The 16,769-nt window shown below is 36.7% G+C and overlaps 1 protein-coding gene across 1 annotated transcript in view; it reads left to right on the top strand.

Annotated features, from left to right (window-relative positions):
* LOC107684914 (receptor-type tyrosine-protein phosphatase N2-like) overlaps window positions 1-16,769 on the top strand; it is a 140,907-nt gene that overhangs the window by 122,823 nt on the left and 1,315 nt on the right. Inside the window, exon 12 of the mRNA XM_016481298.1 lies at window positions 16,173-16,247. Coding sequence (XP_016336784.1) covers window positions 16,173-16,247 — 75 coding nt within the window. The remainder of the gene's footprint in view (window positions 1-16,172; window positions 16,248-16,769) is intronic.

Below are 16,769 nucleotides of genomic sequence, written 5' to 3'. Positions count from 1 at the left end.
GCTGGATGGAGTAGTATTTCATTCATTCTGGAAAAAAAAAGGAGGGGAAAAATCTCTCCGGGGTGCCAGCTGCTTAAATCAGTGTGAAAGATAGCATCACCATCTCCTCTCATTTGACATGCCTATATACACAGTATTACAGAAGTCACAACCTATTAATCAATGTGTGTGTGTGTGTGTGTGTGTGTGTGTGTGTGTGTGTGTGTGTGTGTGCGTGCGTGCGTGCATGCGTATAACAGAAAGAGTGAGTGAAAATGTTCAAGCTCTTTCCAATGTGTCAGTCTTATCTGTGTTTTTACAGTTTCTCTGTTTAAATGTCATCTAGAGTTTGAACATAAAAAGTCTGATGTGAAGTGGGATCATTGTGTGTATCAGTGTGTCTGCTGGTAGGTGGGTGGGTGCATGCTCGTATTTGTGTGTATTTGCGTGATAGACTGCTGAATTCGGTTGGTAACAACTGGAGATGTGTGAAATGCACCATATCCAACAACAGCCTTTATCTGAGACAAAATCACATGACAATGAACACACAAATACGAGGATCTGAATACAGCCGTCAGCTCTAGAGTCATTAAGAGTGAGCGAGAATGATTTCGTTCTATTTCAGAGGTTGCTAGGCAATTTTTAGGCCAATCAGGTAATGCATCCTTACCTCACCTCCCTGCTAGACCAATCAGGTATTGATCACGACTGATGATAAGAAAGTGGAAAAGCTAATAAATAATCCGGTTGGACGATGCGTGAAATAGATTTCAAAGATTTTCTGCACGGGCATTTGGTTGTTAATAAACAGATCCTGACAACCATTAGTGTACGCTGGAAATAAGAGTCGACAGTTCATATGTATGTACAACACACCCATTCTGCACTGATCCAGCTGTAAACAGCCTAATGTTTCACTGAGGCTTTCTTTCTTTCTCTTTCTTTCTTTCTTTCTTTCTTTCTTGTAATGAACAGTTTATGTTCAGCGGAGTCTCTTGAATTTTCAACAGTTGCATCTTCTTTCTGAAAATTTTCTTTATCTTTATTTGCAGTATTTTTGTACATGTTTATTAAAATATTGTCTATTGAAGCCAGACTCTGTTACAAATGTATATGTACTGATAGTCACTCTACCCTTCAGGTCTAATAAAATGAGTCATGACAATGTTAGGTCAGTTTAGTTCAACAGGGGTAAGACGGGAAAATGCCCCACTCAAGAACAATGTGCAAATTGTAACAGACATAGGTTTAGCATGTGCAGAAAGATGAGGCATTAAGGGGATTAAATAGAAACGTTTGCTCGTTTACATCATAGCGCAGAATGTAAAATTCTATCATGACAACTCTCTGAAGATTTTAGCATGTTAATGGATATGACAGTGTTAATATATTTAGTCTTGGTGGAATAGATTTGCTACACTGCTGCTGCTGCTGCTGCTGAATTGCTGCTGCTGTTGGTTATTGCTGTAGTTGTAGATTATTGCTGCTGCTGGCAATGCATAAGGTGATTCGGTGCTGTGAGTATTTAAGACATACTGCTGCTGCAGAAATAGCATATAAAATAATCTTTAGCAGATCTATTCAGGTGGAGCTGGGGAAGTGGTGGGTTTCAGAGGAACTCTGAAAGCGCGATGAAAAATGCTCGAGTGGATGCTAACCCGCCATTTAAATGTAAAGCAGCAAGCTCATTGGCTGTGTATACAACATGAAGCAATCAGTTTGCGCCAAGTCGTTTAACACTGTGAATATCATCAGTTACATTAAGAACCCATCAGCCTGCACCATCTATAGTTTCATGAAAGAACTAGGCATTTATTCAAAGAGGCCATTTTACCCTGATGCTACCCTTTGTTAAAGTGTCATTAATTTAAAATATTAAACTACTCTTTAACAACTACTCTGAAAGGTAAATTATTATATGATTTATATACATACACATGAATTTTTACATATTTAATTGGCCATATATTAAAACAATATGAATCAAATAAAAATAAAATTGAATCTTACCCCAAAAGTCTAATTGTATTTTTCTCTTCAAAATAGTCACATTTTTGCTACACAAATCCCTCATTTAAAAAGTAGATGCAAAAATCTTAAAATAATGTAATGTCACAGAATTTTCAGAGAGACACAATTTAATCAGTTAAACTCTGTAGTGTTTTGACTTACTAAATCTTACAAATGTTGATGTTCAAATAAAATGAGGGTCACACTTTATTTTAAGGTCCACTACGACTTAACTACGACTTTTGCCTCAGTGAACTCCTAAATTGCTGCTTATTAATAGTTAGTAATGTAGTTGTTAAGGTATTGGGTAGGATTATAGGGGTGTAGAATATGGTCATGCAGATTGCAGAATATGTGCTTTATAAGTACTAATAAACAGCCAGTGTGTAAATTGGTCCCTGTTACTGAAATAACAATTAAAAAGAGTGCCACTGAATGTGTTGAAATGAGGTTTGGTCTATCTTTGATCAAGAGAAAAATTTAAGGTACCTCAGGGAGCATCTTACCACTTCTTACCCTAAATCAAGTATGATTCAGTTCTTTAAATAAAAAACACACAAACATGGGTGCTAACACTTACCAACAATTTCAGGGGAAAATAAGTAATCAAAATGTGAATGGACACATTGGAAATAACCATTATCACCGATCAGCATTTGTATTCAATATCCTTCACAGTTTCTTTAGTGATTGTGTATTTGGTTGACTGGTTTGCACCAGGCAGTTTGCTTACTTTGTCTGTTGCCAAATTCTGATCCGGATCTGCTCACTGTTGGCTGGGTTTTTATCTTCAGCGCTGAACACTATTGATGTGGCCTTGAACTTTTGAACAGCTTTGATTCTAAAGTATGGCAGCATCCCACAGTTCCAGCCATTACATATGCATTCGCTTACCTGCGTCTAGCTCTGACTGCATATGGCCAGATCACTGCTGCGGTAACCATATCAAACTACTGAGTCTTATTTTTCTGACATTTCTCTGGGCTCTGAGGCTATATTTAAATGTTTTCTCCAGATCTGCAGGCTGAGACGTGGCAGTGAGATGTAAGACACAGTCTGTGTGGCTTGTTGCTAACTGATCAGCTGCTTGCTCAAACACCAGCTCTTTGTTGCTGCACCTCTCATCTGTCACAGTCGCTTCATCCTATTGTTTCTCTCCCCTTTCATCTCTGTCCCTCTTTCTGCCCTTCCATCTTCATTTAGCACCTATATTTGTCTCTCCTTCTCTCTCTCTCTTTCTGTCTCTCCCCTTCTCTTTTTCTCTTTCAAGGTTTCACTCTTTTGCTTACTTCCACTATCACATCTCATTTTCTGTCTAATATTCATCGGTGGACTCAGAGCAGAAGGTTTCTTGCTTTGATTCCATCTTGTGGGCTTATCAAAGGCAGGCCAGCACAATGTCATATCACCATTGAAATATACAAGGACGAGATGCATTACTGCAGGAGGAGAAGATGATTGCTCGCTTTTTAAAATGGGTGGGGGGAGAAAGCGGTTTGAATTTGTGCTTGTATTTCCTCCTGAGACACAAGAAGCCCTGTGACCATGATACAAATGAAGCAAGACCGTCATTTCATGTTGAACGAAAGGGTTGAATTTAGAAGATATGCCTGTAAACACATCTATTTGGGCTTAGAGGGTGAGGATACAACTCCTGAACATCTGTCTGTAATTTCTGTGGGTTTTCTTCCATTTATGAAATAGATAGTCTATCTAAATACCACTTGGATGAATCATGTTTGGAGCAACTGTACAACACTAAAAATCATACATCTGTGATAAATGTTGCAAGTTTCTGTCTTTCTCAAAAACCATAAAACTTTTTTAAATTAAAAAATTAATTTGCCTGTTAGTAAATGCATATTGCATGTTAGGGCTGTTATGTTGTCCCGTTTTTTCACTGGATGATCACTGCGACCAAAATAATTCACAATAATATGATTGCGATATCTATAGAAATTAAAAATAAAAATGCTGTCAATTTTTTTGTTTTCTCTCTCTCTCTTTTGGCCAATGAATCACAGTCAAAATGGAGAGTGTTTGTAACCATAATTATACAAAAATGTTCAAAAAGATTTTGCAGACTGGGGTGTCAAACACTTCATCTGTTGTACGGAATCCCAAAAACTTTGTCAATTTTGTTTGGGCACAAGTAGAGCATCACGCTTTTGCCTGTCATCTCAGACGACGTGATTTTGTGCGTTAAGTTGTAGTTACACACTGCATTGTCATACTTTTCCATTTTATGGTGGGTGGCATCCAGTGTTTAGGTGCAGCATTGCAACCTACTGTGTTGGAGTCTCAACTAGATTGTTTCTGGCAATGGATTATTTAGAATATTATCATATGTAAAATAATCAAATGTAGCTATATGAATATATTTATAATACAAATATAATATAGTTCAGGGCTCGACATTAACGCTTGTCTGGGACAAGTGGACTTTGTGAAGGGGCAAGTGAAAGAGAATTTTACTTGCCCGACTGGACAAGTAACCTGATTAAAACATCGGTAACAAACAATAACTAGGGCAGCACCGAAATTTTGGTGAAAATTATTCTGATTGTATTACTTTAAGTGTAAACGGTGACTGATAACGGATAATGTAATGGCAGTATCACGGTTGTGTCAGTTGAGGCTCGTGCAGCCTGTCTGTGGAGAAATCAAAACGGAGAAATCAAAACGAATAGACGCATCAGCACACACAAAGTAACAAACATACTGCGGTAGAAAAAAAAGATAAATATTCTATAACATATGATAGGTAAGCAACATCACACAACCATGCACCAGCACGATTTCAAATGTGTACCACCGCTCCCTATACGCAGAGTACGCAGTTTGCGTAGGGCACCAACTCCCAGGGGGGCACCATCCCAGTTGCTCAAAAAAAAAAAAAACTTTTGTTCTATATTAATATTAACATATACATATACGTAAATAAAAATATAAACATGAACATATATACATAATTATAAAAAAATGCGTTTTACGGTGAACGCAGTAGACAGGCGAAGCACACGTGATGCGCCATTCCCGCATCCGCACGCGCGCCTGCCTCATGTTTGCGGCTGATGTACATTAAGCAATTAAAAATAAAAAATAAAATTTTGCGGCTGACTGCAAATGATCCTAACTGATGGACAACAATGCCCGGGAAAAGACATCAGAAAAAAAGCCCAAGATGAAGCCTGTGCATCACTTTTAGGTACGTTCATAATCCTGTGAAACTTTTTTGGATGTTGACGTTAATAATGTGTTTTAATGTCGGTAATAATATCCCCGCCGCATCTGCCTTAATATTCTCTCAGAGTTTCCATGTTCCCTTACGAAAATTAACCATAATTTTAATTTCAATCATCATTTTTTTTTTAAAAACATGGTTTTTGTAGCAATGGTAACCACAAATTAACCATGGTTTTGATACTTCAAATCGCTTCAAATAATAATTTACAAAGTATTCAGAATATATTTTTGTGGTAATAAAAACAGACCTAAGTGCCTGATAATTGCTGTTGTAACACTTACAGGATGATCAAATCCTTGTTTAATAATGACCAAACATTTAATTAAAATATGAAATAATACAATTTAATTACAATTTAGTTATTTACTTTTATATTTTATTAAAGTTCTGTTTTGACCCCTTATAGATGTTTTTTTTTTTTTTACTTCCATAATATTTTGGGGAGGTGGCACAACAATACAATTCTGCTTAGGGCACCCATTTGACCAGCAACGGCCCTGAATGTGATATTGATTTTATACAGCAGTAGTTCATCAAGTTCATCAAGTAGTTTATATTAACTGACTTACATTTTAGACACATTATTGACCAGTTTTTGCAAACGAAAATAGTTCTAAGCAAAGCCACAGCAGAACAGTCGGGCATCTCCGAGCAACACACAGCGGTGGTTCATTACTGAATGATTCAGCATTTTTGAACGAATCAGGTGAGTCAATGATTCAGTGAGCCATTCATAAAGACAGTCACTTGCTTTATTTATTGAATGAATTTGCTTTTTGAATGAATTGGTTGAATCAGTGACTCACTCATTAAGACAGTGACTTGCCGCCACCTACTGGTGGTTTGGTTTCATATTTAAAAGTATCATTGCATTTTTCCAACATTTTTCGTCCACGGTGAAAGCCGATCCGGCGATCCACAGCGCAAAGTTGTAGTATTTCCTCAGCAACCAGCACGGATCAGCTCCAGGCATGACGAAGCAGATATCGTCCTCTTTTGGAAGGCCAAACAAAGTAGTTTCGCTTTCACAACGAATCACACAGCGCATTCACAACATGACGGCAGCAACAATACTACAGCGAGAATAAAAGTTACGCCTTCTTTCTTTGCGTGAACATTTGGGCAGCGTTATGCAAATCTTCCCACATAGTGATGTAGATATGTGGGGGCGTGTTAGAACAAGCCATTTTAGGTAGGTGTGGCAGACTCTTAACTTTTATAAAGAATATCTCTTTGGATTTGAGACTTTAGTCTTTGCAACTTTACAGATATTCTTTATGCACCAAGAGCTTGTAACACTCCAAAGAGAAAGGAAAAATTGAAATCGCATCATATGACCCCTTTAAACAGTCTGAGTAAATACATCTAAATGGCACTTTCAATGCAGCTTCAGTGTTTCCTTTGTGGAAAGATGGAGTTTGTTGATACTGATTTCATTTGAATGATAACAACCATACAGAGTCTAATTATTCTAACTGAATGTATTGATAAAATTTAAGAATTTGACGTCAGTGATGACACGTACATTTAGTAAGGTTAGGAAAATATTGCCCATTATAAAGTTAAAAAGTGTCCTAGAAATCAATTTAAGGCAAGTATCACAAATATGCTGATTAAAGTAAGACCTGATAGAGCACTGATGAGACTATAGCTTCAGAATGGATACATTTAAACCAAACAAAAAAAAAAGAAGCTTTTTTTGCCCCAGACAAGTACATTTTTTACTCGGACAAATGAATGACTGATTTTACTTGTCCGAAGGACAAGCACATGTCAAGGCTTAATGTCGAGCCCTTGATTTGTAAAGATTTTTACTTCTGTAATACTGTGTATACTGTAACATTTTATATGATGTCAATTAGTACATATTGTATGTTTTTGTTCATTTCCACCTATAAACAGCAAGATCAGGCTACATTTTGCTGTAAGGCCATGTGATTTTACCATGATTAAGAGAACAAAGGTGACAAATTAAAGTAACGCATAGCCTCTCGTGGCTTGTTGCATAATTTTAATTCACACAATCTGTTTTGGATTGTGGTCTGTGATTTGGATCCTGTGCTGTTCACTTTTAGCATCTGCATTTTTTGCTTATTGACTCCTAGTTGCCAAAATTCTGTCTGCTAATTGAATGACTTTTGCTAAACATTTTCTGCCTGTCTGCCTGAAAAACAAGCATCCCTCATATATCCCACCTCACTCTCTGTCTCTCTCTTTTTGTTTTTCTCTCATTCTCTGTGATAGATACGTATAGACAGGCTTCATATGTGGTGGCTTCGGCATCTGTCATGATGTCTGCTCTAATTCTGGAGTGATTGCTCGATAACGGTTATAGCCACGTCGGGCAGGCACTTGTCATCATCTCTTTGCTTGCAGCCATTTTCATTGGCAGCCATGGAGAGGGATGGATTGATTGGGTGAATAGGTGAGCAGAGGAACGTGGGTGGTGAGATGAAGATGTGATATTAAAAGATCCATGAGTGCTTTCTGGAAAATGCTTTTTTTCCGTCATCCTGAAATGGCATTATGTTTTTGGAAACAGATCAGTGGAAAGGTATGATGGGATGGCCCTCATTTCATACGCAATCTCTCAATCACTCTTCCTCTCCTCAGTAGAATGAAATGGATACACACACACCCCAGCTCAGTATAGGATGATGATAACAAATAGAATTCATGTTGCAAAATGTATTCTTTAAAAAATAAAATTTTGACATTGTAGTATAGTGCTGTTTGAATTTGCTATCAGTATCTAAAACATATACAACTATAAATGCTTTCATACTAGAAGTTGTTTAGTTAAATTGAACAATGTCACCAGAGTGACCAAAGTTAATTTATCAGACACACACTGTAAATATATTTACAGTCTTTATCAGGTCAAATGGCTCTGTTGACTTGTTTACATTTTACTGCTCGACTTTCTGTTTAAAATTAGGGATGCACCGAATGTTTGGCAACCGAAATTATTCAGGATAAGCGAAAAGACCGAATAAATTGTACCGAACAATGACGTAACGCGATCAAATAGAGGCACGCGCTAATGCAGCAAACATTTAAAGCTGTCCGAGAAAGACACAAAAATCATTACAAGCACCGACAGCGAGAGACTGTTTAGTACTGCATCGCATGTCTTCGATGAGAAGAGGAGGGGTGGTTGTTGCTGGTTACTAGGGGTGTAACGATTCACTCGTTTTCTCTATGCATCGATTACAAACCCTGACGATGCATATGCATCGATCTTGAAACATGGATTTTGAATCGTGAATTGTCGATTTCGGACAATAATAGATTTAAAACGCTAAGAATCGAATGAATCACGATTTCTATTGCGATTCAATGCTTTCAAAATATATGCACATTAAATTACTAAAAGCACGAATTAATGGAGACCTTGAACAGTGTTCGTGTCTCGCATCTCTCTTTCACGCACTCCACTATTTACCGCCTGTGACTGTCACGGGATTGCGCTCGCGCTCCGTTCGTCTCACTAACGCAGCTGATGTGTGATTTCTCCGTAGTAGGCTACTCGTGGCCAGTAATTCTAAAGTGAAGTAGTTTTTCAATGGCTCTCGGTCATACCGACGACATTACCTGAGCAGTCGAAGGCTGCGCATTTATTGCATGGACAGAGCAAAAATGTAAGTGTCTAAAGCATACATTAGACATTTAAGTTCCATTGAATGATAAATGTGTTTTAACAATGTCGTTGAACCGAATGTATGAAGGAAACTGTTAAAAATAAATAAATAAAATGTATTAATGATGCAGTGCTAATTGACATATCATTTATTACAGGACAGAAACTATAAAGTATATTTTCTACCTTATTCTGTGCAGAAAATTGAAATAATTGTTTGAAATATATAAAACAATCATAAAATTGCCATTAGGAAAAAATATAGATTACAAATGATTGATTATTGTCCAGCAGTGTATTTGTTTTCTTATAGCAAATTCAAAGTAAGAGATAAGAAAATAATTACTTGTAAAAAAAAAAATCATAATAGAAATCATAATAAAAGACAAAATTATTGTATTTGACTGTTCTGTAACTTCTGAAATGATGGCTACACCCCTGGTGTGACAAAATTGAATCGTTCTGAATTTGCAAAAATCGTTCTTGAATCGAATCGAAAACCTATGAATCATGAATCGAATCGAATCGCTGTCTACCCAAAGATTCACAGCCCTACTGGTTACTGTATGGTGATTAAAATCGCGAAATGCCAGAGGTAGGACCAAGCCATTGTTTTGCAAGTCACAAAAACATACACTACTGTTCAATGTATATTAAATATATATTATTGTTGTTATAATGTTTTTTAATAACATTCTGGTCACACTTTATTTTAAGTATGAAATAAAGTGCAATTCTCGCCATTAACAAACCATTAACTACGACTTTTGCCTCAAACTCATTTAGGTATTGGGTAGGATTAGAGATGTAGAATATCGTCATGCAGAATAAATCAAAAATCATTACAAGCACCGACAGCGAGAGACTGTTTAGTACTGCATTGCATGTCTTCGATGAGAAGAGGAAGGGTGGTTGTTGCTGGTTTACTGTATGATGATTAAAATTGCGAAATGCCCTTAAACAATTAAATAAACTGCAGAACGTTGTGTTTTCTAATACACGCAGGAATTGCATGTGTTCAAACAGCACTGCACGAGCTCGTGGCGGTAGGGTTCAAAGTCTGGGGAAATCTGTGCTGAAACTGTGTTACTCGTCAGCTACTCAGTAACATTTTTATGAATTTTTACAAGGCATGTGACAATACGATACATGCAACAAACGTCTTCCCAAATTCGTAATGAGAATCATTTGTCAGTCTTCCTGCGAGTTTCTGCCAAAATAAAAGTTGAGAAAAAGCAAGAACTCTGTCAACGTTAATAAATGTTATTATTGTAATTTTACTGTTGTTCTGTAAAATAAATAAAAAAAATAAAATAATAATGAAAATAATAATTACAACAGCTCTATTAAAATATTTATTGTAACATTTACACATAGTGTTCAGACTAGGATCTATAATATTTTCTAATGTTTTAAAAGAAGTCTCTTCTGCTCAGCAAGGCTGCATTTATTTGTAAGGCAAAAATACATGCCTGATTCAAGAAGGGGGTTTAAAAATGGCCAATTATTAATTTTAAGTTAAGTTGTGTTTTATTGGTATAATATCTGCTAGAATGTAAAAAAATTTAAATTGTTGTTTTGTAAATATTTTTTATTCTTTGAAAAGCAAGACAAAACAGTAAAAAGCACATTTTGGCTATTTAATTTATGCAATGGTGAAAAAATTGGCAAAATGGGGAAAAACTGTGAAAACCCATGTTCAGCCTTCGGCCCAGTGTTTCATTTTGTTCAGCTTCGGCCAAGAATTTTCATTTCGGTGCATCCCTATTTAAAATGGGCAATTTCCAAAAGTCCTTCAGACATCTTGACTTTTGCAGGACAAGCATAGAGAGCTTAAGAGAGAGAAGTAGCACTTGTTTCTGATGAGTAGTGTGGTTTAAATAAAATCCCCTGGTTCAAAGCCCACAGGCAAATCAAGCTTGATTCAGAGCCAGTCGAACAGGTTGTCCTTGTTCCCTGTCCAATGAATCTTTAGATATAAATTGTTGTTTAGGTACATTTACAAACAAGTTTTGGAACCTACCTACCATCACACAAATGGTATCACTGATAGACCTGTTTCAGCTTAACTGCTTAAATTTGTAAACATTATGTAAACATTCACACTGGTCTCGGCTTGATATGCAAGAGAGGTTGAGGATGCTAAACCTTTCACCATAGATTAGGGTTATTTTTGGTGTTTTGACACAATTTTTTGTTTTGTTCTTTTCAAACTAAACATTTCAGATTGATTTTAAATGCATTTAAATTGGCTATTTATGTCTTTGAGAGGACTTTCAAAAATGTGATCTATTAGTACGACGGAGGTGTTGGAACAGCTGGAACATTAAGAAATGCATATCTGGAATAAAACTGTAGTGACTGATACAATAGCCAATTAAAGCCAGTTGAAAAACAACTTGAAAATCAAGCCTGACGCATGTTTTCATGGGCTGTCTTTAATAATTTGGAAAGTCAAAGCAATTTTTGACTGAATAAAATCAGAAATATACAGCTTCCAGAATTTGTGTGTGTGCGAAACAGATTGTAATTCGCATAGCGCACTGAAAGGGGCTTATGGTATGTACTATATTTTTATTTGTCAATATGACAAATGTCATATATGAAATCTGAAGAAAATCTGTTTCATTTTCAAAGGCCTCATTATTTGCTGTCCATGGCAGCTCTGCAAGACCACCACCTCTCACGATTGTTTGACTGCTATCTTCTGTCATCATCTGTGGACAGATCTTTTCTCTGTTTATCTTTCATTACCTTTGAACCTCATCCAAATCCAGCATACACTCCTAAACGCAACAAAACACAAACCTTCATGAGGCATTTTTTCAAAAGCAGGGCATCTTGAGCTCACACAGTCCCGTTCCCCTGAGAAACGCTCAGGCTCCCTGACTCTGTCCCCAGCCTTTCATTTACATTTAAAGTGGCTGCAGACAGGCCTGAGTGCAAAGTGGATGGAGGAGGCCTCCACAGTCTCTGAGCTCTAATAAATGGAGACTCTGAGGAGTTCTGGGGATTGGCTGTGACACAAGGTTAACCTGGGTGCAGTTTCATTCGCAAGAGTGGGTCAAAGCTCAGCACAGGGGAGAGTGAGATTTAGTCCCTCATGTGTGAATATGCGATGTGAGAAGGCATGTTTGTTAACGTGGTTGCATTTGCTCTCATTTAGCATTTCTTCGGTACTCTACAGAGTATGGATATTAGTGGCACAGTATTTCTGCTTGTTTACCACATGTGAATGCAGTCTACAGTCCTAGGTGTGACACTGTAATATGTATGATTTAGTAAGATTACTGTCAGGGATTCATCACAGTCACTTCAGTCACCATCCAGGAATTCCAGTCATCCCCTGACCCAGTCAATAAACCATCCTGATTTGCACTTACCTGTTGTGTCTGGCCTTGCTTTGTGACAATTACATTCAGTTATTTACCATTATCCAGGTACTTCATTAACAAGAATGGGTCAGTGACACAAGATTGGCCATCAGTACCGCCGCTCCCTATACGCAGAGTACGCAGTTCGCATAGGGCACCGACTCCCAGGGGGGCACCATGCCAGTTGCTCAAAAAAAAAAAAACTTTCATTCTATATTAATATTAACATATACATAAATAAAAATCTAAACATGAACAGATATATATTACATATATAAAATGATAAAAAATGCATTTTATGGTGAACGCAGTATAAGCATACGTGACGCGCCATTCCTGCATCTGCGCCCGCGCCCATGCCTGCCCTCACCTCATGTTTGCGGCTGAATACAAATGATCATAATTGATGGACAACTAGGCTATACCCGAGAAAAGACATCAGCAGTCCGGCGCAGAGAAAAGAAAAATTTTAAAAGTCAGAGATGAAGCCCGTGCATCACTTTCAGGAAACTTACATTCATAATCCTGTGAAACTTTTTTGGCTGTTGACATTAACATTAATAACATGTCTTAGTGTCAGTAATAATTTCACCACCACCTCATCTGCCTTAATATTCTAGTTTTATCATAGTAAAACTGCTTCATTTTCTTTTGTGTGATTTCTGAATGCTTGAGACCATAAAATCAATCAGACAACTGTATTAATAAAATCACAGCCATAGGTAACTGTCTAGCTACAATTGTAATTTATAAATAATACAATTTAATTGCAATTCATTTATTTACTTTTATATTTTATTAAAGTTCTATTTTGATCATTTATAGGTGTTTTTTATTTTTATTTTTATTTTTTTTTACTTCCGTAATATTTGAGGGAGGGGGCACAACAATACAATTCTGCTTAGGCCATTAAAAAAACATGTGCTTAGAAATGTACTCTTTGTGGTTATGTTGGTTTCATGTTAAAGTTAAAATTTAATGACTTTAAAAATGTCAAGTGGAGTAATTATCAAGTAAAAAGTAATAACATATTCAAGGAGAAATGAAAAGAATTTTACGATACATTTTTAAAGGTAAATTTTTTTTATCAGGAATTTATTCATTTTAATTTCAAAAATGACATTGTTTTTGTTTTTAAAGACTCACATCACATGACATTTAAAGACCTGTACTTGCCTTGCTTTGCCCAACAAAGGTCAAAATATGTGATATTGTTAGACTTTGACCTTGACACAGTCAGTAGTGTCTGCATGGGTCTTCATGTGATCAATTCCTGTTTTTTTTTCTGGATATTGGTTGCATTACATGACTCTTGTTTGGACATTTATTTATACACAGTTTAGAGGTGAAGTTATTATTATTATTTAAAAAAAATAATACAAAATTGACCAAACTACCTAGTTTGCCAGCCATTGTATGAGTTACCTTTTGAATGTATTTTTAATTAATTAGTGTCACATCTAAATTTTGTTTTGTTACAAAAGCAAAATGTTTTCAGCTGAAAATGGCCACGTACAAACAGCCGAGAGTATATTTGCCGCCTCTATTTCCGTGCCTGTACAACAAAATAGTATATATGGCAGTAATAGATGTTTAGTGAGCTTGGATGATCTCTGTCTCAAGAAGTGATGTTGTGGTGCAGAATAGCTCAGCTGTATTTGAGATCCAGACACTAAAATAAAGTGTCTTTCATTTTCTCTCAACCGCAGCAGCTGATAGACACTTTAGTTCACACACTCCCTCTTTCTCGTTCTGTCTCATACACACACACATACACCTGTTTATAGAGACCGAGCTTTAACGCTGTCACAAGCGGGAGAGTGGGAGAAAGAGTTCTTTCATGAGTGGAAGACAGACTGACAGTGATGTAAGGAGAGATGAGTTGCTTGTTGATTGTTCTGAGGCATCGTACTTAATCATATGGAATGTAGCATTAAGAGTGTACGGCGAGAGGAATGGGCTTTGATAGATTAAAATCCTAATTAAAGAGTCTCCAGCAGACAAGACCAGCTCCGGAGACCAACTCAGCTGGTGTCATTAGCATAGACGTCATCTGGGGGCACTTAAAGAACTCTTTCTCTCTCTTTTCTCGCTCAACTCATTCCGTTCTGTATTTCTTCAGAATGTTTCTTTTTCCCCTTTCTCTTTTCTGTCCAGATTCTTCGCCTCGGCTTCCTTGCATTGCCATTATTTTCACACTTTTCTTGCCTTATCTTCCTGCATGTTTGACGGTCTGTTTTTCTTATATATCTTTCTCTCTCTACTGCCTCTTAACCCCGCTCCCTCACTCTGTCGTTCCTGCTCCGGCAAAGTAAACAAAGTCAATTATAATTTCACACTGTATAATTATTTTCCCTTCTGTGTAATCTGTAGAAAGCCTTTTAATTCACTCTCTCTTTCTAAATGCACTATCAAAGCTGTGCTTGAAAAGAGCAACTTGCCTGAGAATCAAAGTAGGAGAAAGCGTTTCATCTTATATGTTGAGCTTTTTTTAACTAATGCATTTTGTTTGATTCTATCATCCTAGGATATGCGTCAATCCACATATTAGAGTGTACACACTCTGACGCTTGTGTTGTGCTATGTTTCTTCATGGTTTATAGAACATGGCAGGTAATTGTTCGCACATTTAGTATGAACGTGTCTGATGGCCTATTTTTTGCTGAAAACTGTTAATTGTGCAGTGTTTTTTTGTCAACCAGACAGAGCAACGGAAATCTTTATGTATGTATCTACAGTATTTTATTTTCTCAGTTATTAACTTGGCAATGTTTCAGAGTAATAATTTTAAAATGTAGAATTTCAACATTGAAATTGTTGCTTTTGGTGCCACTAAATAAAAATAGCTTCATGACATCAAAGGCATCCTTTGTAAAAGTTACATTCTAAAATTTATTTATCACAGATTTATCCCAGTGGCTATCTGTAATAAAGTAAATACGTTTTCATGGCATGATTCAAAAATAATGTTTTTGTGCATATATTGTAGGAGCAAAAATTCAGCTTTCATCTCTAAGCTGGTCATCAGAACTAACATTACTGCAGGCCAAATTTAGAAATGGTTGATATGTAACACATCATGCTTCTTTACTGTTTCTGTCATGCCAGCAGATGCAGCACTTGAAATGGCTCGTGTATGTGTTGAAGGATTAAACATGTCACAACATTACTGAAAGAAACTACTGATTTTAGTGTTCTGAGAAGTTATCAAAGAAAAGATATCTCTGACACAACTGCTTAGTCTCATACAAATTCTTACCATCAAATAAATCCTTTTTTCTGCTTTTGACATACAAAGCCCACACAATGTGCCATATTTTTGGACCTTTTATTCAATACAAAAGCTCTGAAAGCTTTGGATAGTCACATACTGAAAAAAATCTGCAGAATTCTGATCCATCAGCTGAAAATATGACGACATCCACAGCGCTCTAAGTAAATTCAGTTATTGTGCACACAGTGCTCTTTTTTTACCACTGCCCCCAGATTCACACAGTAGGATAAATGTTTGTACTTGCAGGTTTCAGGCTGAAACATATTTTGCTTGGTGTATTTTTCTGGAGCAATATACTTCTAAGTCCCCAAACATACTAAAATCCTTTCTTAGTGCTAATAATTTTTGAAGAGCATTTTACTCACCTTCTCATCATTTTCCATTGTCCTCACACCCTCTTGATTGTTGCTTGCGGATATTTGTCATTTCATATATATTTCAGTATTCAGATTTTATTTATCAAAAACAAATACATTTCTGGCACATCTTTTCAAATATGGAAAATCATTTTTAAACAACAGACTCCCTAATGCCCATTCAAATGAGCTCAAACACACCTGTCACACACACATCCATCTCAGCACTGATGACATGCTATAGCTTCTGATGTGCTCTCACTCATTCACACTTTTTTCTCTTTAACAGTTGAGCAGAAAGGACAGCTGGAGAAGGAGAGTGGTCTGCAGATTCTTGAGGCTGGACTGAGTGATGTAAGTCAGAGTAAAGGAGTCTTCTTTCTCTCCCCTCTTCCTCCCTCACGAATGATGACATCCTCCTTTCCCAGAGTGCAACCCCATATTGAACGTGTTTCACTCGCAGAATCTGTCCCTTAACCCTTAAATGCATGAATGTTTCGCCAATCATTATTACATATTCGGGTCTTTAGCGACCCGGACCTATATATCCAGCACGGATGGAATAGCAAACTGCTGCAATAGCAAAAAACTCTCTTGATATTTTAAGAACAATTACAGAAGAATAAAATAAAGCATATTTCGTTACCTTTTGAAACTTAAAAGATTTGAGCAGATGATTTTACCATCGCTGTCATCGTCAGAGCGCACTTCCACAGCATATTCAACATCTGCCTCACATTCACGATCTCAACCTATTCTCAAAACTATCATTTTCAATGATTTCATATTCAATATTTTGATCACTGGCAGCTTATTCATCACATCCAGCATCAAGTGGCAGTGACATTTATATTTCATTGCGTATAGTAATTGCTCTGCAGTAAAG

The sequence above is a fragment of the Sinocyclocheilus anshuiensis genome, unplaced genomic scaffold (assembly GCF_001515605.1).
Source record: "Sinocyclocheilus anshuiensis isolate Anshui unplaced genomic scaffold, SAMN03320099.WGS_v1.1 scaffold613, whole genome shotgun sequence".
In the NCBI taxonomy this organism is placed as follows: Eukaryota; Metazoa; Chordata; class Actinopteri; order Cypriniformes; family Cyprinidae; genus Sinocyclocheilus; species Sinocyclocheilus anshuiensis.
This window is presented reverse-complemented; position numbering and strand designations above follow the sequence as displayed.